This window comes from Schistocerca gregaria, chromosome 2 (assembly GCF_023897955.1).
Source record: "Schistocerca gregaria isolate iqSchGreg1 chromosome 2, iqSchGreg1.2, whole genome shotgun sequence".
Classification (NCBI taxonomy): domain Eukaryota; kingdom Metazoa; phylum Arthropoda; class Insecta; order Orthoptera; family Acrididae; genus Schistocerca; species Schistocerca gregaria.
Genome location: NC_064921.1, coordinates 135,453,266 through 135,477,766, shown reverse-complemented (window position 1 = coordinate 135,477,766; position 24,501 = coordinate 135,453,266). Strand labels below are relative to the sequence as shown.

General features: G+C 39.2%; 1 protein-coding gene across 3 annotated transcripts in view; it reads left to right on the top strand.

The window, feature by feature from the left end:
- Positions 1 to 24,275, top strand: part of LOC126336516 (synaptotagmin-15-like) — a 229,670-nt gene extending 205,395 nt beyond the window's left edge. For all 3 annotated transcript variants that reach the window (XM_050000297.1, XM_050000298.1, XM_050000299.1), the window contains exons 8-9: positions 14,083 to 14,212; positions 23,896 to 24,275. In XM_050000297.1, the coding sequence (XP_049856254.1) occupies positions 14,083 to 14,212; positions 23,896 to 24,209 (444 nt within the window). In that variant the 3' untranslated portion in view covers positions 24,210 to 24,275. The remainder of the gene's footprint in view (positions 1 to 14,082; positions 14,213 to 23,895) is intronic.
- Positions 24,276 to 24,501: the final 226 nt, after the last annotated feature.

Here is a 24,501-nt window from a genome sequence, read left to right as displayed (position 1 = left end):
TGTTGACTGGAATCCTCTCTTTCAAATTCTAAAGGTGGCAGGGGTAAAATACAGGGAGCGGGAGGCTATTTACATTTTGTACAGAAACCAGATGGGAGTTATAAGAATCGAGGGGCATGAAAGGGAAGCAGTGGTTGGGAAGGGAGTGAGACAGGGTTGTAGCCTCTCCCTGATGTTATTCAATCTGTATATTGAGCAAGCGGTAAAGGAAACAAAAGAAAAATTCGGAGTAGGTATTAAAATCCATTGAGAAGAAATAAAAACTTTGAGTTTCGCCAATGACATTGTAATTCTATCAGAGACAGCAAAGGACTTGGAAGAGCAGTTGAACGGAATGGACAGTGCCTTGAAAGGACAATATAAGATAAACATCAACAAAAGCCAAATGAGGATAGTGGAATGTAGTCAAATTAAGTCGGGTGATGCTGAGGGAATTAGATTAGGAAATGAGACACTTAAAATAGTAAAGAAGTTTTGCTATTTGGGGAGCAAAATAACTGATAATGGTCGAAGTAGAGAGGATATAAAATGTAGACTGGCAATGGCAAGGAAAGCGTTTCTGAAGAAGAGAAATTTGTTAACATTGAGTATAGATTTATGTGTCAGGAAGTCGTTTCTGAAAGTATTTGTATGGAGTGTAGCTGTGTATGGAAGCGAAATGTGGATGATAAATAGTTTGGACAAGAAGAGAATAGAAGCTTTCGAAATGTGGTGCTACAGTAGAATGCTGAAGATTTGATGTGTAGATCACACAACTACCATATTTACTCGAATCTAAGCCGCACTCGAATCTAAGCCCCACCTGAAAAATGAGATTCGAAATCAAGGAAAAAAAAATTTCCTGAATCTAAGCCGCACCTGAAATTTGAGACTTGAAATTCAAGGGGAGAGATAAGTTTTAGGCCGCACTTCCAAATTGAAACGAAGTTGGTCCATTTTAATATGAGACATAATTTAGGTCGAATGAATGATGATACAGCTACAGTACTTTGGTTCAAGTCGTAAGCTTAGCAGTTAAGCTTTACCAGGTAGCCATTGCTAGGCATCAGGTGCTCCGTCTGTATTTATACAGGTACCCTTCCTTTTTCATGTGCTTCATCTGGTTTGAATTGATAGCTTATTTTTCTTTGATATCGTAAGTGCCATTCTCTTTGTTATAGGCGTTTACATCACTCTAAGTGTCATCCATTGTTTGTCGCATACTGATAATGAGTGTTTACGCCCTGTCGCTGCTCACGGCATGGCTTGCTTTTGTTCGCGCGCGCTACTGCCGCTTACAGCGGATTTAAAAAAAAAAAAAAAAAGGTACGGAATTATCTCATTAGCGAAACAATGGCAAGAGACTGCTATTTGTTGTTACTTACAGTGCTGCTTTCTTTGATAATTATCAACAAGAACCAAATAATAGACTGCGTATGATAGAAGGTGTTCTGAACGAGAGTTTAGCGAAAATTTTTCTCCATTTGAAAATCTTTGCAGACGCCTCTTTAGTACATTACATTCTGCACAGAAATTAGAGTCATCTTAGATTTAAAAATCTAATCAATTGCTGTGCTTCATTTATGACTGTATCACTGTTAGGCATAAGAATAATACGAATATAAACATGACATGATATGTATATTCTTCCGCGTTTGGTGTTGTCTCACCCTAGTTTCGTAGTTTATTAGGCAGACAGGATTTAAATGAGATAGCAGCAAACTCGAAAGAATACATGGCAAAATGTTTATATTCGTATTATTCTTATGGTGAAGAGAATACTGCATGTTATTCACAATTCATAAAAGTTCCTATTAGCAACCATCTCTTCTCTCAGGTAGGAAAAAATTCAGAATGTAGAGTTGGCCATATTGACAAAAACCCCAAACACTCTTGCCAGTTGAATTTTCATAGTACATTGAAATGCTGCTACATTCGAAGATGAACAGTACGGAATTTGTATTTACTTCGTTGGACAATGTATGAAAAGGCAGTGGTCGAATCTCGGGCCGGAGAAAAAAGCTCGTCTTCCACCATTTTTTTTTAAATTTATTTACTGATGCAGAGGTTTTGGCACCAGTATTTATCTTTGTGCCTGCAAAGCAAGCCTGTGTAGCGCTACATTTATTTGATCGCAGAAGTTAGTTGTGGCGGCACATACCAAAATTTTTCTGAACTTCCGCTTACTTTGCACTCGATTCTAAACCGCAGGCGGTTTCTTGGATTACAAAAACTGGAAAAAAAAGTGCGGCTTAGATTCGAGGAAATACGGTAATGATGAAGTATTGAATAGAATTGGGGAGAAGAGGAGTATGTGGCACAACTTGACAAAAAGAAGGGGCCGGTTAGTAGGAAATGTTCTGAGGCATCAAGGGTTCACAAATTTAGCATTGGAGGGCAGCATGGAGGGTAAAAATCATAGAGGGAGGCCAAGAGATGAATACACTAAGCAGATTCAGAAAGATGTGGTTTGCAGTAAGTACTGGGAGATGAAGAAGCTTACACAAGATAGGGTAGCATGGAAAGCTGCATCAAACCAGTCTCAGGACTGAAGACCACAACAACAACAACATTGTCCTTTAGAATCAGCTTTTGTGGTTTCACAATTAAAACGAACAAAATATGTATTTCAAAGAAGGAAGTTTTGGTTGTGGGCACTTAGGATTAATTAATACAGTTTTGTTCTGATTCTAGCCTTTTCAGTGTATTGTGTGCACTTAGTAGCTCATGCATTATGAGCAATTTTGAGTCACCAAGAACAATTCTTGAGCAGTTTGGACATGCACCTTACCTGTTGACACACTCAGTTTCACGTAGCTCAAAGTTTTAAATCTTGGTGTTCCGAAATAATATGGTGAAAGTTGATTCTATAAAGGATTGTGCCAAATGATGTAGAGCACACTTTATTAGCACTATAATGTTGTTAATGCCCAATTAAGTTTTACATACGTAGTTACACAGATAAAGAGATCTCATCCATCATCATTGTTTTCGAAAGAGAAATAATTTCGATATTAATTAGTGACACAGTCTTTATTTAATTTCACAGCGGCATAATTTGCAGTGACAGAAATGTGAAATCACCATGCACATGATGTAATTTGCAGTACAATTACCAAAATTAATTATGCCATCCAATTAAATAGTGTTTGTTGAATTTAACAATTTGAGGTTGCATGTTTACTCTTGTACACTAGCTTTTATGGTGCAAAGATATGCAGTCGTAATTTTTTTCATACATAGTTGTTATACATATGATTGCATAGTGCAGACTCTTTCTTTAATTGAAATAGTTATTGAAAACAAAGATTCCAAGACCCACCAAGCAGGAAAGTGCCGGTAGACAGGCACAACAAACAAAACACACAAACACACACACAGAACTTCCAGCCCTCGCAACCAACGGCCGCCCCCCCCCAGGAAAGAGGGAAGGAGAGGGAAAGACGAAAGGATGCGGGTCCGAAGGGAGAGGGCAAGGAGTCACTCCAATCCCGGGAGCAGAAAGACCCCCCTCAGGGGGTATGTACAAATGCTAATGACAGACTTTCACTTTAACGAATATGTGGTTATTAGGTGGTTGCATGCCAGTCGCAGACTCTAACCTGCCATAGTTGTTACTTGCTTACTCACTCAATCAGGACTCTCATGAACTGACATAGAGAAGTTATATCATTGCTTGCTCATTGCAGACTTTAACTTTAACTGTCACAGACATGTGAGCATCAAGATAGCTGCACGCAGTGAGCGTCAAGCTAAATGGACACAGACTATTGATTTTGAGGGGAGGGATTTGCTTCAGCCTGCTTTTCAAGACGGTGCCTTGGATGGATGTGTTGCTCTTTGGAAGTAGAATTTTTGTTGAATTTCAAGTACTTTTATTGCAATGAGAGGATTATTAAAGATATTGGATTATGCTCAGATTTGCAAACATGGATTCTTATAATTTCTTTACATGAACTAAATTCAACTATTGCATCATGTAATTGCTAAATCAGACTCCGGTATTTAGGAATACATTATAGAAACAGTCATACATGAATTTTTACAGTAAAAAGGTGTCTGTAAAACCTCAAATATGTACTAAAAACACCCAGTGTGTGAATTATTCTGTAAACAGATGTGGAATGAGTAGTACATTATGCCTAAGAAAATTGTCCATATGATTTATTTTATTTATGTATTTTTTTCATCCTTGGATCACTTTTGGTAGTGACATTGAATACATCAGGATCTGCATGGATGAGTTACAAACTAAATGGTATTTAAAAACTCCTTTACACTGTAACAACAAGCTGAGACCAGTTGACCTTTTAGTTCTTGTTTGAAAGCAGATGGTGTTTTCGATTTCTTAGTACTGCTTGGAAGTTTGTTATACACTCCTGGAAATTGAAATAAGAACACCGTGAATTCATTGTCCCAGGAAGGGGAAACTTTATTGACACATTCCTGGGGTCAGATACATCACATGATCACACTGACAGAACCACATGCACATAGACACAGGGAACAGAGCATGCACAATGTCAGCACTAGTACAGTGTATATCCACCTTTCGCAGCAATGCAGCCTGCTGTTCTCCCATGGAGATGATCGTAGAGATGCTGGATCTAGTCCTGTGGAACGGCTTGCCATGCCATTTCCACCTCACGCCTCAGTTGGACCAGCGTTCGTGCTGGACGTGCAGACCGCGTGAGACGACACTTCATCCAGTCCCAAACATGCTCAATGGGGGACAGATCCGGAGATCTTGCTGGCCAGGGTAGTTGACTTACACTGTGTAGAGAACATTGGGTGGCACGGGATATATGCGGACGTGCATTGTCCTGTTGGAACAGCAAGTTCCCTTGCCGGTCTAGGAATGGTAGAACGATGGGTTCGATGACGGTTTGGATGTACCGTGCACTATTCAGTGTCCCCTCGACGATCAGCAGAGGTGTACGGCCAGTGTAGGAGATCGCTCCCCACACCATGATGCCAGGTGTTGGCCCTGTGTGCCTCGGTCGTATGCAGTCCTGATTGTGGTGCTCACCTGCACGGCACCAAACACGCATACGACCATCATTGGTACCAAGGCAGAAGCGACTCTCATCGCTGAAGACGACACGTCTCCATTCGTCCCTCCATTCACGCCTGTCGCGACACCACTGGAGGCGGGCTGCACGATGTTGGGGCGTGAACGGAAGACGGCCTAATGGAGTGCGGGACCGTAGCCCAGCTTCATGGAGACAGTTGCGAATGGTCCTTGCCGATACCCCAGGAGCAACAGTGTCCCTAATTTGCTGGGAAGTGGCGGTGGGGCCCCCTACGGCACTGCGTAGGATCCTACGGTCTTGGCGTGCATCCGTGCGTCGCTGCGGTCCGGTCCCAGCTCAACGGGCACGTGCACCTTCCGCCGACCACTGGTGACAACATCGATGTACTGTGGAGACCTCACGCCCCACGTGTTGAGCAATTTGGCGGTACGTCCACCCGGCCTCCCGCATGCCCACTATACGCCCTCGCTCAAAGTCCGTCAACTGCACATACGGTTCACGTCCACGCTGTCGCGGCATGCTACCAGTGTTAAAGACTGCGATGGAGCTCCGTATGCCATGGAAAACTGGCTGGCACTGACGGCGGCGGTGCACAAATGCTGCGCAGCTAGCGCCATTCGACGGCCAACACCACGGTTCCTGGTGTGTCCGCTGTGCCGTGCGTGTGATCATTGCTTGTACAGCCCTCTCGCAGTGTCCGGAGCAAGTATGGTGGGTCTGACATATCGGTGTCAATGTGTTCTTTTTTCCATTTCAAGGAGTGTATAATGTACATACACTATTCTATTTCAAGGCATGTGATAATTATCTTTACACCTAGTACTGTAGTTATATATATACTTGTTCATCAAAGCTGTACACTTTATCTTTAGGTACACAATTGTTTCATATACGTACAGAGCAGGCACTGTCAGTATTTGCAATTCTTTGAATTCATTTCTGCAGGACTGTCTTGGTGACAGTTTGCAAAGCACATCATCATTTTTGTTAGGAGTTTAAGTAATCTGCTTCAATGTATATTAGCTGCACTATCCCACACAGATATGCTATAAGAGATATGTGGATAAAGTAGATCATAATACATTTGTAGCAAAGTGTCATGATCAACAGTTTGTGACCTTTTATCAGGAGAATTATATTTGTGCTAATTTTTAGCATATTTTATCTATATGAGTCTCTCATGTCATGAGGCTGTCCACCATCAATCCCAGAAACTTGCTTTGATGGATTTTTGAAGAAGGCCTACTGGAGTCTCCAAGCTTGATATCAAGATCATCTGCTTTGACTGCCCTATTTGCTTGTAATCTCATGTAAGTTATTCTACTTCCATTTCTGAAAAGGTTGCACTTCGAAAATATTTGTATGCCGTATCCATATCTAAACAAGTCCTTGTTACAAGGTCCTTTGCAAACTTGCATGTAATTAGCAGAGATGTGTCATCAGCATACATGATCACTTTCTCATTTACACCTCTTGGTATGTCATTTACGTATAGACCGAGCGAGGTGGTGCAGTGGTTCGCACACTGGACTCGCATTCGGTAGGATGACGGTTCAGTCCCGCGTCTGGCCATCCTGATTTAGGTTTTCTGATTTCCATAAATCGCTTCAGGCAAATGCTGGGATGGTTCCTTTAAAAGTGCACGGCTGACTTCCTTCCCCGTCCTTCCCTAATCCGATGACACCGACGACCTTGCTGTTTGGCCTCTTCCCCCAAACAACCCAACAATTTACATGTAGAAGAAAAAGTAATGGTCATAATACCAAACCTTCCTTTCCACCACTTTTTTCTTCTTCTTTGAATGCTGATAGCACATTTTCCAATCTGTTCTCTTTCTATATTTTATCCCTGTGAATTGTTGCCTATTTTCAATAAATGTCTTGATAATATCATTTGCTCTGCCTCTTATGTCATACTGGTTTAATTTTTATAACAGGACTCTGTGACATACACAATCAGAAGCTTTTGACAGGTTGAGGAATAAACTACAAGCATGTTCCTATTTTCCCAATGCCCTGGTTACATAAGTAGTGAAATCTGCCACTGCTGACTTTGTAGATCAACCTTTTCTGAAACCATGCTGTGTGCTGTTTAATATGTTAGGTTTTATGTGAAATTTTTTATCCTACCCTTTGTGGCTATTTCTACAATTATAGACAGTGCAGATGTGATTGTAATAGGTCTGTAGTTGCTGGGATTCCCTTTGTCTCCCCCTTTATATATGGGAATTACCTTTCTTTTCTTTGGGCAATTTGGAAATATTTCTTCATGGAGTACTTGACTTATAAGAAGTGCGAGAGGCTTACTTATGTACAAAGAAATATGCCTATTTATTTTAAGAGACATACCATCCAATGCCTATGAATTTTTCTCTTTTAAGAATTTAACTGTTTTTACTACTTCCGACTCATCTGTAGTTGATATATACAATCTGTTACCCTCTTGGACTTTTTTTGAATGTTTTGTTTATTGACCAACCCGTCCATTACATCTCTGTAGTACTGACTGAAAATAGCAGTGACTAATACAGTGTAGCACAAAATTTACACTTGCAATAATCATGAAGAGAGTAAATTGATGAGAAGTGGTGAATTAAACATATTAGTAACAAAAAATAACTCATTTAGAAATAGGTTGAAGTTGATCTTGGGGTTCAACCCTTTCAGTGCTGTGGGCATCTACACACGTCCTGCAAAACCATTCCCCGGGTGTTGTGAATGTGTATATGCATGTCACTTGGGTTTTCCTACAGTGCTGTGGATGGCTGAATGCATTCTGAGCCACCGACCCCTTCACTGCTGCAGACAAGTTACTTCCATATTTTGGTGAATAAAAAAATATCAAATATTTATTATACAACATGTGTGCCCCATTGCATACTATCATTTGCAGAGAACCTCATTTCAATTTCTTGAATCATTATGGTTCATGATTTGCAAGGATGTGAAAAGGTGAGTTGCACCAACAATGTTTATCACAATGAAAGCCAGCATGTGATGTCAGCAGTGAAGGGGACAATACTTAAATTACTACTCATTAACTTTTATGTTGTTAGTCTTCCACAGACACTCAATTTAATTGAAAATGCTTAAATTACTACTCATTAACTTTTATGTGGTTAGTCTTCCACATACACTCAACTTAATTGAAAATGCAGAGGTAAGCATGTAGGATGTAGAACAAAGTATCTGGAGAACAAAATGTGATATCATTCTGCTCTCAATTTTAAATAAAATTTCGACAGCTTATTTATCTTCCAATCACTGCTATGTATGAGCTTAAATCAACAGTATGTAAAGTTTACACAGCGTGTTTCTAGCTTTGTGAACTCTTTAAAAATTTCGTCCAATGTTTTACATAATTGGATGCAACACAGTAAGTATGATGGACAACAAAAAGAAATGCAGCTGTTTACCAGGTTAAAATATCAGACTGTAATATGTGCAAAAATTAAATTTTTTAGACTAATAGTTTTAAAAAAATCTGATGACAAGTATTTTATATCAGCTGGAATGCTGTCTGCCAGCATAGGCCCCAGCACTTTTTGTGAGCAGTATGATCATAAAAAAAGCAGCCTCAGCACAGAATGCAATGAGCTTGTCTGTAGCAGCTAAAGAGTTAAACAAATCAAATATAGAAACAGATCAGTCAGAGAACCTAAAATGTTTATTTTAGTAGGTAGTCATAATGGGGTTGCAATAGAAATTCTAAGAAATAGTCAACCAGGCTCATAAATAACTAGTATTGTTAAACAGGGTGCACTCTCCATAAGTTTTAAGGTCTGTAAAAGAACAGTAATGCCTGACAGCAGTTGCATCATAAGTGGAGGTGCCAGCGAAGTTTATCACAATAAAAGCCAGCTTGTGATGAGGACAATACCTTAATTACTACTCATAAACTTTTATGTTGTTAGCCTCCCACAGAGACATGACTTAATCAAAAATTCATGCATAAACATTTAGTTAACAGCTACAAACAGAAAGTTCAAGAAGATATGCAGAAGCATCTTAAATCCTACCTATGTAAATGTGAACAGCAATGTAAGGGAATACGTCACAAGATAAGATTTACAAAGGAATATCACAGGGAAGTGAGAAATGTGTTAAGAACTCTTGACCGAGCGAGGTGGCGCAGTGGTTAGCACACTGGACTCGCATTCGGGAGGACGACGGTTCAATCCCGTCTCTGGCCATCCTGATTTAGGTTTTCCGTGATTTCCCTAAATCGTTTCAGGCAAATGCCGGGATGGTTCCTTTGAAAGGGCACGGCCGATTTCCTTCCCCATCCTTCCCTAACCCGAGCTTGCGCTCTGTCTCTAATGACCTCGTTGTTGATGGGACGTTAAACACCACTAACCTAACCTAAGAACTCTTGGGGAAGATAGAGAATGGAACTGCCATGAAGAAAGCCACAATCCTACTCCTAGCAAAAATGAAATCAAAACAAAACAGACCAGTGTCAAATTCAGGAGCAATATAAACTCAAGCAGCTAAATCAATGTCAACACTGGAAATATCTCTGTCATCCCCTACAGCACCTTTGAAAGATACAGTTACAGTGACTACAGAAGTGAAAGCAGCAGCAAAATTTAAGGGCAACTCTACAACTAAGGAAGTAGTACTGACAACAAACACATCAGCAACCAGCAGAAACCAACAAACAAAACTTCTTACGTCATATCTGGATGTCATCCTTTCTACTCCAGCAACAGAAGACCATGTTACAGCTGAGAGCAGGGGTTCCACAGAAAACTCAAAAACAGCAGCACCAGAAAGTATTTATAGAATGCGTCTGAAGCCCAGAAGAAACATAGCAAACGTATCTTCAGAAACAGCAGCAGCGAACACCCAGAGAATGAGACTGTGACAATAAGAACCATAATACAGGATGATGACTTTTTATGATGTCATTCCGGAATGAGGAGAGATCCATGGAGTTGTAATTTTTGTCAGGGACAGTCTGTGATTCACAAAAGTTGATATAAGCCAATTTTTTTGTGAATTACACATCAATTACATGGGTTGTTTGTGCCTTCAGTGGAAAAAATTGGGAACAGAATCAACATAGCCATCATGTCTGCAAGTGAACTACTTGGCAAGCACTTGCCAGTGAAAAATTATCACATCCACTGATGACAACTTGACCATCATGTCTCCAAGTGAACTACTTGGTGAGCAGTTGCCAGTGGCAAATTGTCAGATCCACTGATGACATAATATTGATAAAAAATTCTCCAACTGTAAAACTGTGGATAATTACTGGCTATCCAGCTACTGTGTTAAGAAAACTCTTAATTTGATCTGTGAACCTATGGCAGACATTTTTAACAAATTTCTTCAGTTTGGAATTTTCTCTGAGTCATTAAAAATTTCAAGAGTTATGTCTTTAGTTTGTAATTTTCCGTAAGTCATTGAAAATTTTAAAAGTTATACCAGTTTTTAAAAAAAGGAGACAAAAATCTCCCCTCAGAATTATTGAACTGTCTCAATAGTACCTTGAATACCCAAAATATTTGAAACAGTTGTATACGGTCAACTACATGATTATTTTGAAGGAAATAACCTCCATTCTGACAGCCAGTTTGGTTAAAGATGGAGAAAAAGTACCACTTCAGCAGTTCTTAACACTGTAAACCAATAATCACTGATTTTGAAAATAAGAATAATGCTTCACTTGTTCTTTGTTACCTAAGTAAAGCTTGAGAAGCTTGAATTTTATAGGGTAAATAATACATCAATAAAAGTAATAGCTTCATATTTGAGTAACAGAAAGCAGTATGCCATGGTGAGAAACATTCTTTGATGAAAATTGTTAATACTGGGATACTGCATTTCTTGCATCATTCTTTTTCATAATTGCAGTCAACAATTTGCTGCATCATGTTCGTCAAAAAGTGATTTGCCACAATGACACAACAATAATTACACCTCATCAGGACAGCTCAGTATTACAACAAATGTCACTGCAACCACTAGATGCTGTAGTGAAATGGTTCTCCTGTAATGAACTTCTGTGTAACCCTGACAGGACCCATCATCTTCTTTTAGGACTACCTAATAATACAGAAGATAGAATGTTTAATATTTGAGGATTCCATATTGACCTGGGGAGAACATATCAGTTATACCAGGTGATTATAATTAAACTGAAGGTGTTTCAAGTGGTGCAGTGTGGGCTGCATACAATGCAGGCTGGTGAAACATTGTATGTACTTTAATTAACCAGTGTACTCACAGAGTATGCTGAAAAAATAATGGTTCCAGTTTCTACGCCAAGTGAAAACATGGTGCTGTAAGCTATTGGTATGTGAAATGTTTCCTGCTCTGACAACAGTATGTTATTTGTCACTCAGTGGTGCACGTTGATTTCTTTTGTGAAGTGACTGTTAGTGTAAAGTGTAATAAGGTTGAAATTTTCTGTACAAACCAAATGGCTGTTGAGAAGTAAAGACCATTCACTGCTGCTAAAGTTGTTTTATCAGAATGGGAGCAGTAGCAGAACTCCATTGTGGGGATATCACCAAAAGAAACAGCTGTGAAGAGACCCTATACCAATAGATGGACTAAAGAATATGACCAAGAAATTTGAAGAAACAGTTGAATTAGATGGTGCAGCAGGGAGAGGGAGGAACCCTATTCCCATGGCAGTTGATGAAGAAGTTGCTATAGCTTTTACTGACTCTGCAGCATATGCTTCAAATTCTGGAGCTAGTGCCATGAGAATTATCTCCCCCATGACCACCAATTCAAATATTTTGTGATACACAGGATTCAGAATGTGCAGTTACGAATCCCCAAGAAAGGCATGGATGGAAATGGATGACATGGGGATGGGGAGTATTCTTTGGACATATGAAGCACATTTTAGTCTGCACGGTGCTGTGAATGCACAGAACATGGGATTCTACTAACCCTTGTAAGCGACATATTGTGCAGGAATATTCACTGCACTCAGCTTATGTGACTTGTGGTGTGGTTTCACAAGCTCACTCGTTCTTTGAGGAGAACCTGTTAGGTGCACAGTGATATCTGCAAATTAGAAGGACCTCCTTGTGCAATACGTGATTCCAGCTTTGTGAGAATCATTTATTGCACAAGGAGGTCCTTTGCAGGAGCTTTGCAGGAATGCAAGTGTGTCCACACTATTATTCTCATGCAAGATGGGGCACCACACACACCTGCCAGTGAAAGATTTGCTTTGTGAAACCTTCAGTAATGACTGCATCATCTTGAGGCAATTTTGAGATGTGTGGCCTTACAGATCCCCTGACCTAAATCCATGTGAAATCTGGTTGTGGAAATATCCGATAGACCATGTCTATTAGAGCTGTATCCGGACTCTTCCTGATCTGAAGGATTGTGTACAATGACATATTGGTCTGGTCGCACCAGATATGTTGTGAGCAGCTGTTGACCATGCTGTGTTACCGATGCAGAATGTTGCTGAGCAAGGAGACCATATCGAATGTTGTAGTTTGTGACCATATTCTAATAAATGTGCCAGAACCACTGTTCCCAAATGTTTGATCATTTCTCCAGTTTTCCTGCACCTGAACCACATTCTCACTGCTTACAGTGCCATATTTTCACCTAGTGGCAGTAAGTGAAACTGTTATTTTTGTTAGCATTATCAATGAGTACACCAAGTAATGAACATACCTATGATGTTTCAGTGTCTCATGATGTACATAGCACACACAATACAGCTACTCCAGAATATGTAAGATTGGCCTGTTGTGTACTCTGCACATGTATGTGACGTATTGAAAATAACAAAAGTCATAAATGTGTAGGGCTGGTTAAAGAGATTTCGTCAATCTGTGTTTAGAAACCTTAATATACTTACTATTGTAAATCTGTACATATATGTCACTATACATTAAACTGAATGCAAACGAATTTCAAATAAGAGGAGATATACCCCAGCACAACATGAGGACAAAAATGAAAATGGATGCTCCAAGACATAGATTGGTAAAAGCAACTAACTCCCCCATACTCAGCTCCCTAAATTTTTTAAAGAAATTATCACCCTCAGCATGATAGATCTTGACTGAAAATCCATTTTATAACATGAAAAGATTTTTTAGTGTATAGATTGCGAACATATGATAAAACTTAAAATTATGCTAAATGTCTGTAACTGTGTGTGCAATGAAATATATGAAAACTGTACTATGTATTACATCCTATTCTGTTGTACAGGTATATATGGTCAATGGCAAATAAAGGTAAGACTATTTCTGAAACTATTTAATTGTTTTGAAAATTGTCTATTTTAGACTTTGCTATGTTATATGAACTATAAGACTGTACTATTACCTGCTTTATGTAAATGTTGAATGTTAATAAATCATAAAAGTATACGGAGCCTTATAATGCTTCTGTTGTCTGCAATCCCCTACTTATGAGAATGGCATCCATCTTGAAATCAATCCATATTTTTCAAAATCTTTATTAGTGACTTAATTAATTAATAAGTGGCATTGCCTAATCCAGAAAACAATAGAACAACAGAAATATAACATCAAAATTCAGAATCTTGTAAGTATTGATGCAAAATAGGCAATCAAAATCATGAGTCTTCAAACTTTCAATTCCAGTTATATTAGAAATTAATTAGTTTCAAGTAATTCAAAATAGTTTTCTGGAAAGAGAAGAGTGCCTGCTTTTGAACGAGTGATAACAGTAGCTTGGAATGTATGAATTGGTTCAAAATGTTTTTTCCATGGCATACTGTGGTTGAAACATCACTTAGCCATAACGTTTAATTAATTAAGCTTCTAGTGGAATTAACTGCATATTTGACATCAGGAAGTTCACTAGGATCACTTAACTTACTGACATTAACCTAAATAATGTTCTGGAACACTTATATGCATTTTATGCATTTTGTGTGTCTTTACTATAGAATAAAAAAAGTGAAGAAATTTTAGTAGAAAAGAAAACATATGGAGAAGTTTCCAAATTCTTAAGTTTCATAGTTTCATATGAATGTATAGATTGATGCTGTTTATTTTGAGTATGTGTAGTGTTCGTGTCATTATAAAATCTGCTGTCCTCCTTTCCAGCAACACCGGAATCTTGGAAACATGATGGTCTCCATGTCATACCAAAGCAATGATCAGCAGCTTATAGTTCATGTGAAGAAAGCTAAAAGTCTTTCACGATCACACATTGTAAAAAATAATAAAGCAACAGGTAAAGTCTTTCTTGTAATGATATTTAATGGTAGGTGAGAGCCTAAACTTTAGATATAACTAGTCTATAGACAGTTTTACTGGAATTAATGAATTGTGGCATTTTTAAATAAGAAAAGCCATATCCTGTATTATGTATTGGAATAATCTTTCTGTCATAACATTCAATAGTTGTAAATCAGAAGTCCTTCCATAAGCTTTAGTTAATACGACCAATTGTGTAATCTGTTTCTATAGTTCATGCTGGTTGTTGTGGAGAGCAACTTTCTACTGAGGAAAGATTTCGTAACATAAATTTGCAAATTTTTTGTTTTGGTTCTTTATTTAACTTTCTAGCTTCCAAGCAATAAATTATGAGACTTCCGATATGTAACAGTTGTTCTAGACCTGGCTCTTCTTAACCCTCAAGCAGGCACACTAATTTTTATAATATGAGTGGGCGTGTGGTGTACTTCATACATGTGTGAAAAACAGTGGTCTTTATGTGACCAAAATCACTGTTTCCTCATAGTTTAATTAAACAAAAATAAAGTAAACCTACATTATACCTGTATGAGCTAAATCACTGTTTAATTAAACAACGATAAAATAAACTTTCATTGTATCACTCTGTTGCCGCATATAGTTGTTAATCCCTAGTAATGACCAATTTGAAGCACTAAACAGTGCAGTTGCATCAGATCTGAGCCAAACGCTTACTCAGTTACCAGTTACCTTGTAGACAACCGCCTCACTGTGAGATTGTGCTGCCTGATTGGAATCTGGGGCATTTTCTTGCATGGAACATAAATTTTTTCTCATATTTCTTGATGTTTATTTTATATGATTGCTGCTCATTTGGACATACGACAACACAAGTTTTCACTGTGTTAGCTAAAACAATGAGGGAAAGGGTATGGGTTTGCTATTTTAAAACAACAATGGAATGATAGAAGACAATGTTATTTGTGGTTCGTGCACTTTATACATAGGCAAGCATGCTTGAGGGTGAAGAGGCTGATGGGAACATCATTGAGAACACATGGGCTAAACTTAATATGATTGAATCCAGTAACCGTCCACCCCATTAGCTGAAAGGTCAGCACATTGGAATGCCACTGACGGGGTCCCTGGTTTGATTCCCGGCTGGGATGGGAGATTTTCTCCCTTCAGGGGCTGAGTGTTTTGTTGTCCTCATCGTCATTTTACCCCCATTGTTGACGCACATGTCGCCCAATGTGGCATCGCACTCAATAAGACTTGCACTTGGCGGCCGAACTTCCCACTTGTGAACTCCCAGCCAGTGACGCCATACGATCATCATTTCCATATAGTAGCCTATTTCTTTGATTAATTCATTTTTATCAGATAATATTAATGTTGTTGTTGTGGTCTTCTGTCCTGAGACTGGTTTGATGCAGCTTTCCATGCTACTCTATCCTGTGCAAGCCTCTTCATTTCCCAGTACCTACCGCAACCTACACCCTTCTGAATCTGCTTAGTGTATTCATCTCTTAGTCTTCCTCTACGATTTTTACCCTCCATGCTGCCCTCCAATACTAAATTGGTGATACCTTGATGCCTCAGAACATGTTCTACCAACCTATCCCTTCTTCTAGTCAAGTTGTGCCACAAACTCCTCTTCTCCCCAATTCTATTCAGTCCTTCCTCATTAGTTATGTGATCTACCCATCTGATCTTCAGCATTCTTCTGTAGCACCACATTTCAAAAGCTTCTATTATCTTCTTCTCCAAACTATTTATCGTCCATGTTTCACTTCCGTACATGGCTACACTCCATACAATTACTTTCAGAAATGACGTCCTGACACTTAAATCTATACTAAATGTTAACAAATTTCTGTTCTTCAGAAACGCTTTCCTTGCCATTGCCAGTCTACATTTTATATCCTCTCTACTTCAACCATCATCAGTTATTTTGCTCCCCAAATAGCAAAACTTCTTTACTATTTTAAGTGTCTCATTTCCTAATCTAATTCCCTCAGCATCACCCGACTTAATTTGACTACATTCCATTATCCTCGTTTTGCTTTTGTTGATGTTCATCTTATATTCTCCTTTCAAGACACTATCCATTCCGTTCAACTGCTCTTCCAAGTCCTTTGCTGTCTCTGACAGAATTATAATGTCATCGGCGAACCTCGAAGTTTTTATTTCTTCTCCATGGATTTTAATACCTACTCTGAATTTTTCTTTTGTTTCCTTCACTGCTTGCTCAATATACAGATTGAATAACATTGGGGATAGGCTACAACCCTGTCTCAGTCCCTTCCCAACCACTGCTTCCCTTTCATGCCCCTCGATTCTTATAACTGCCATCTGTTTTCTGTACAAATTGTAAATAGCCTTTTACTCCCTGTATTTTACCCCTGCCACTTTCAGAATTTGAATGAGAGTATTCCAGTCAACATTGGCAAAAGCTTTCTCTAAGTCTACAAATGCTAGAAACGTAGGTTTGCCCTTCCTTAATCTAGCTTCTAAGATGAGTTGTAGGGTTAGTATTGCCTCACGTGTTCCAACATTCCACGGAATCCAAACTGATTATCCCCGAGGTCGGCTTCTACTAGTTTTTCCATTCTTCTGTAAAGGATTCGCGTTAGTATTTTGCAGCTGTGACTTATTAAACTGATAGTTCGGTAATTTTTACGTCTGTCAACACCGCATTCTTTGGGATTGGAATTATTATATTCTTCTTGAAGTCTGAGGGTATTTCGCCTGTTTCATACATCTTGCTCACCTGATGGTGGAGTTTTGTCAGGACTGGCTCTCCTAAGGCCATCAGTAGTTCCAATGGAATGTCTTCTACTCCTGGGGCCTTGTTTTGACTCAGGTCTTTTAGTGCTCTATCAAACTCTTCACGCAGTATTGTATCTCCCATTTCATATTCATCTACATCCTCTTCCATTTTCATAATATTGTCCTCAAGTACATCACCCTTGTATAGACCTTCTATATACTCCTTCCACCTTTCTGCTTTCTCATCTTTGCTTAGAACTGGGTTTCCATCTGAGCTCTTGATTTTCATACAAGTGGTTCTCTTTCCTCCAAAGCTCTCTCTAATTTTCCTGTAGGCTGTATCTATCTTACCCCTAGTGAGATAAGCCTCTACATCCTTACATTTGTTCTCTAGCCATCCCTGCTTGGCCATTTTGCACTTCCTGTTGATCTCATTTTTGAGACGTTTATATTCCTTTTTGTCTGCTTCATTTTTTTATGTTTTTATATTTTCTCCTTTCATCAATTAAATTCTGTATATCTTTTGTTACCCAAGGATTTATACTAGCCCTCGTCTTTTTACCTACTTGATCCTCTGCTGCCTTCACTACTTCATCCCTCAAAGCTACCCATTCTTCTACTGTATTTCTTTCCCCCATTCTTGTCAATTGTTTCCTTATGCTCTTCCTGAAACTCTATACAACCTCTGGTTCTTTCAGTTTATCCAGGTCCCATCTCCTTAAATTCCCATCTTTTTGCAGTTTCTTCAGTTTTAATCTACAGGTAATTACTAATAGATTGTGGTCAGAGTCCACATCTGCCCCTGGAAATGTCTTACAATTTAAAACCTGGTTCCTAAATCTCTGTCTTACCATTAAATAATCTATCTGAAACCTATCAGTATCTCCAGGCTTCTTCCATGTGTACAGCCTTCTTTTATGATTTTTGAACCAAGTGTTAGCTATGATTAAGTTGTGCTCTGTGCAAAATTCTACCAGGTGGCTTCCTCTTTCACTTCTTAGCCCCAATCCATATTTACATACTACGTTTCCCTCTCTCCCTTTTCCTACTACCGAATTTCAGTCACACATGACAGTTAAATTTTCGTCACCCTTCACTATCTGAATAATTTCTTTTATTTCATCATACATTTCTTCAATTTCTTCGTCATCTGCAGAGTTAGTTGGCATGTTAACTTGTACTACTGTAGTAGGCATGGGCTTTGTATCTATCTTGGCCACAATAATGCGTTCACTATGCTGTTTGTAGTAGCTTACTCGTATTCCTATTTTCCTATTCATTACTAAACCTACTCCTGCATTACCCCTATTTGATTTTGTGTTTATAACCCTGTAGTCACCTGACCAGAAGTCCTGTTCTTCCTGCCACCAAACTTCACTTATTCCCACTATATCTAACTTTAACCTATCCATTTCCCTTTTTAAATTTTCTAACCTACCTGCCCAATTAAGGGATCTGACATTCCACGCTCCGATCCGTGGAACGCCAGTTTTCTTTCTCCTGATAACGACATCCTCTTGAGTGGTCCCCGCCCAGAGATCCGAATGGAGGACTATTTTACCTCCGGAATCTTTTACCCAAGAGCACGCCATCATCATTTAATCATACAGTAAAGCTGCATGTCCTCGGGAAAAATTACTGCAGTAGTTTCCCCTTGCTTTCAGTCGTTCGCAGTATCAGCACAGCAAGGCCATTTTGGTTAGTGTTACAAGGCCAGATCAGCCAATCATCAGACTGTTGCCTTTACAACTACTGAAAAGGCTGCTGCCCCTCTTCAGGAACCACACGTTTGTCTGGCCTCTCAACAGATAACCCTCCGTTGTGGTTGCATCTACGGTAGGGCTATCTGTATCGCTGAGGCATGCAAGCCTCCCCACCAACGGTAAGTTCCTTGGTTCAGGGGGGGGGGGGGATATTAATTTGAAAGAGAGTATTCCAGTCAACATTGTCAAAACCTTTCTCTAAGTCTACAAATGCTAGAAACGTAGGTTTGTCGTTCCTTAATCTAGCTTCTAAGATGAGTCGTAGGTTCAGTATTGCCTCACGTGTTCCAACATTGAACCTTTTTATCTCTGTACTGATGTTGCAATCTCACAGTAGAAGTCAGTCTCATTCTTATATCCAAAAACTTTGTGGAAGTAAGATTTAACTTATGATCATTTATTAAAAAGACCACCTATTCTGAGAGAGAGTAAAGAAAGATTAGAAGACTTGTGATGATTAATTCTTACAGCCACCAGAAAACATACTATGTGGAGTACAACTAATCAAAGTAATCAGAATATCACCTGCTGTGTTTCAAGTTGATGGATATGAGAGCATATAAAGATGGAAACAGTCAAGCTAACTTTTCATCTTGTTATGGAATGTCAGAACTGCTACAGAAACTTTAGATACTGGTGAAAGTGATCTATATGTTTTAAAAGGAAAATAGAGGTCTGTTAATGGATAATCTGGTGTGTGAAAACTGTATGTTTTTTTTCCCTTTTTTCCTATCCCCCTGCCTTCCTTCCCTCACCATTAGCCATTATTCTGGCTACATCATAGTGAGACACAAAAACACAATTTTTGTTGATGAAACTTGGCCATTTATGTCATGGCTTTCCAAAGGCCGCACCTTTTGCCCCAGTCCCAAATTCAACCATGCGGGACCAGTTAAAGACCTTCTCTCTTTCTCCCGATCCCTACAGTGGAAACACTTTTCCGCCACCAACCTGACCAATCAGACTCAACGAAAAACCAACATTTAACCTTGCCTAACTCAGTTCACTCTTCCATCCAACCGTGATCCACCCCCACTGCCTCCAAACCACCCCCTATTAACTTTCCAGAATTTCTTATCCTAGAACCTTGCCTCACCATCATTTCCCAAATCCCTCAACATGCATACTAACCTTACACCTGCAGAAAGAAGCACAGTCCACCATCTAAAAACTAATCCCAATCTTATAATCCTACCTGCAGACAAAGGCTCCACCACCGTTGTTTTGAACTGCAAGGATTACGTGGCAGAAGGACTCCGTCAGCTATCAGATACTTTCTCCTACAAACCATGCCACAGTGATCCCATTCCAGCAATCCAGCTGAGTCACTACTCAAATCCTTAGGCACATCCCAGAACCTCTCCCCAGAGTCCATCTCTCTACTTACCCCTACCACTCCCCGTACTCCCACCTTCTACATGCTTCCTAAAGTCCATAAACCCAGCCATCCAGGATGCCCCATTGTGGCCGGTTACTGTGCCCCCACTGAGAGAATCTCTGCCTTCAACGTATTACCCAGAACTTATCCTCCTATATAAAAGATACCAACCATTTCCTCAACTGACTCTCCACAGTTCCTTACCCTTTACCACACGGTGCTGTGGTCGCCACTGTTGATGCCACCTCCCTGTACACTGGCATTCCTAATGCCCATGGCCTTACTGCTATCAAGCACTACCTTTCCAGATGCCCTATGGATTCCAAACCAACAACCTCCTTCCTAGCCTCCATGACCTACTATATCCTCACCCACAATTATTTCTCCTTTGAAGGCATTACCTACAAACAAATCCGTGGTACGGCTATGGGCACCCCCATGACACCATCCTATGCTAAGATAATCATGGGCCATCTAGAGGAATCCTTCATAAAAACCTAGAATCCTAAACCCCTCACCTGGTTCAGATTCATTGATGACATCTTTGATATCTGGATTAAAGGTGAGGACACCTTATTCACTTTCCTCCAGAACCTCAACAACTTCTCCCCCATTTGCTTCACCTGGTCCTACTCAACCCAACAAGCCACCTTCCTGGAAGTTGACGTCCACCTCAGAGATGGCTACATCAGTACCTCCATCCATATCAAACCTACTAACCACCAGCAATTCCATCCGCTTCATACAAAGAAGTCCCTTCCATGTAGCCTAGCTACCCATGGTAGTCGCATCTGCAGTGATGAGCAGTCCCTCTCTAAATATACTGAGGGTCTCACTGAAGCCTTCACTGACCGTAATTATTCTCCCATCCTTGTACAAAAACAAATCTCCTGGGCCTTATCTCCCAAAGTCCCACAGTCCGGCCACAGAGGAGCATTCCCCTCGTAACTCAGTACCATCTGGGACTGGAGCAACTGAATTACATTTTCTGCCAGGGTTTTGATTACCTTTTGTCATGCTCTGAAATGAGAAATGTCCTACTCACTATCCTTCCCACCCCTCCTACCATGGTATACCGCTGTCCACTGAACCTACACAATATACTTGTCCATCCTTACACAACCCCTGCTCCCAATCCTTACTTCATGGCTCATACCCCTGTAATAGATCTAGATGCAAGACCTGTCCCATACATCTTCCTACCACCACCTACTCCAGACTGGTCACTAACATTACCTATTACATCAAAGGCACACCATTTGCATGAAAAGTATATTTTCAGCACTTCACAAAATGCTTTCACCCCTATCTGCACTTCTTGTTGGAGAGACATTCCCACTTTCCACACATACAGTAGGCAAGCTCATTTTACGTATGTTAGTGTGGTGGCTGTGCTGGCTATTTGGTGATTTAACAAGTTGCCAGTCAATAAGAGTTCGTTAGTCAGAAATGGGTGACTATTCCTCAATTATGACCAAACATATTCCGTGAGATTTAGTGTTTGAATTTAAAAGTTTGACAGTTGGTATTGTTGCTGAATACAGTATATTGTAAATACATGCAAAAAGATGAGACTGAGTTATAAGTGGCACAAGAGGAGGTGATGGCTGACCCCCTTCACCAAGTATTGGCTCAGTCTGGAACACTTCGCACTGACTGTCTTGTTTTTCAATTACTACTGCAACCTGGCAGTAGCTGTATCATAATTGCACTTTAAGCTAAATATTGAAAGTCGTGTTTGCAACATTGATTGTGGACTACGTGAGCATTTTCCCTCTCACATCTTCCCTCTCCACAATGGCCTAAAATACTCCCGTAACTCCACCATCATCCATGGTGAAAACATCTATCTTTTGTGTCACATAATAACTCATTTAGTCATATCAAATGTCAATAGGAAGAAAATGGGACAAAATCAAGCGAGACGTCAACTAAGAAGTTAGAACTGAGGTAAATCTTACTAGGAAGAAATGTAAAATCAGGGCATTTTTAGCATTAATCTTATGGATTTTTCACAGGTGCTACAAATGTATGGTGTGGAATTACAAAAAATTTAAAATCAGAGAATGTAAAATCGAAGTTCCACTGTGTTGCGTCTAAACTTAATATGCCAAATTACATTTTAGGGTGTGTTTTACCACTTAACAGTGAAATTGGGCAAAATATTGCATAAATTGACTCTTCTATGTACACACCAAGTTCCATGAAGATTGTTTATTTATACCTGGGAATGTTCCATTGGAAGCAGTCATCAATATAATGTGCATAAAAATGGACTCTATAATCCAGGCCGGCCGGTGTGGCTGAACGTTTCTAGGCGCTTCAGTCTCTAACCGCATGACCACTACGGTTGCATGTTCGAATTCTGCCTCGGACATGGATGTGTGTGATGTCCTTAGGTTTGTTAGGTTTAAGTAGTTCTAAGTTCTAGGGGACTGATGACCTCAGATGTTAAGTCCCATAGTGCTCAGAGCCATTTCTTTCTTTCTTTCTTTTTCTTTTTTTCTTTCTTTCTTTTTCTTTTTTTCTTTCTTTCTTTCTTTTCTTAATTTTTTTTTTTTTTTTTTTTTTTTTTTTTTTTTTTTTTTTTTTTTAAATCCAACTTAGCACCCGAAAATACATTAATGTCAACAACACTGGAAAACACTTGTAAATCAGGAGTATTCTTATTCCTCTAGGTGCAAGACTTTGCAGTCATCACTTTCTTATACAGGGACATTTTTGAGAAATATCTTGCTTGCATCATTCTGAAATTTAACGTTTCATTTTTAATGAACTGGTGGGAGCTGAAAAAGTTAATAGAAAATGCATTCTGTCATATGCACATGAGTGGTGATGCTTCAGAGTTATATATAAGTTTATTGCTCCACAAGAAAAGCATTTGTTTAGAAATCCAAGACATGCTGCAATTTGTGGAATAAAAAATCTGTTCAGGACAGATTACTCTGAGCCACTAAAATGTAATAAAATAACATTGTGATGCAATATATACATTTCATAGATAAGTTTGTCTCCATTCTAATCCAATGAAATGTCTTGCAGAGACCAATATGAGATTAAATGTCAGCAGTGTTCCTTGTTGTAGACACTAAGTACCTGAGCTTTGAACAGTCCTCTTCCTTCCAACAGCTCATCTTTCTTGCCAGAGGAAGAAACCCTGAAGTTCTCATGTCTTTTGGACTTTTTCTTTTGTTAGTTGTCAACTGGTGCTTTGTTTGTTGAAGTTAAGTAAGCAAAATGCAGAACAAATGGTTAAGGATACTTGATGTAGCAGGTACTCTAATATAAAGAGAAATTTAACGTAGAGAGAAATATATTACTCTGTTGGACCAATTGAAGGACTAATGACTATATAGTAGGTGAAATGGTTTGCTGAACCCTATCATCTCTTCCCAAAAAAGCTGAACATGGGCTTTATATATTCGTTTAACTTGGGGCATTGATGTATAATCTTTTGAGTAGAAGCTATGTTCTTTCTTCTCTCTCACTTTGTTGTCCAAGTCCTGGCGGTGAGTACTATTCTGAGCAACTGCATTAAAACTACTTACCAAGTGACTGACTATCTCCCAGATGGTGTATCTGGAAAATAAGAGATGATAGAACCAAACAAAAATAAAGTTAGACTTTATGTTACTTTTAAAATATGCATAAAATAATACACGAATTTATAATTTTATATTTTCCATGTTCCAGATAACTATTTTTCAGTATTTTGTTTATGTAAATTAACTGTGAATGTTTTGTGTCATTTACCATATTAATTGAAACTTAGTCTAATATTACTACTTTGATTGAATTTTGTTTCAGTGAAATGGAATACTTTCGTTAAAATCAGTTGCTTCTGTGGTGATGAGAAGATCAAAACAAAAAAGTCACCTGTCATTCAGGATGAGCAAAATCCTGTGTACGACTACAGTTGTGCTCTCAAGCTATCATCGGAACATTCGGATGAATGCTATGTTGTTATATCTGTGATGATGAAAGGACTATTTAAGAAAGATATACCAATTGGGCGTCTGATACTGGGACCCTCTTTTTACTCAGGGCATGCTGCAACCATATGGGGAAGGGTTATGCTCTACCACGAGTCCATAACACACTGGTTTCCCTTGTATTTATAGTGATAAAAATGCTTATAACTTTGTATTTTCTTCTTGGATGATGCTTAAATGTTCATGTGTACATAGGATCCGTGTCATCAAATGGTTGCTGAGTGCATGTGACTTACATTCCTGCTATCACAATCAAGCAGTTCCATATTTAAACAAAAAGAGAATGCAACTTTTGTGACATACAGGCTTCTGTCTGTGGTACAGGTGGTAAATGAAGTGTGAGAAAGTTTTGTTAAGCACAATAATGAGAAATTACTAAACTGTCATAGCTCACCAACGACCCCCAGAAGCATCTCTACAA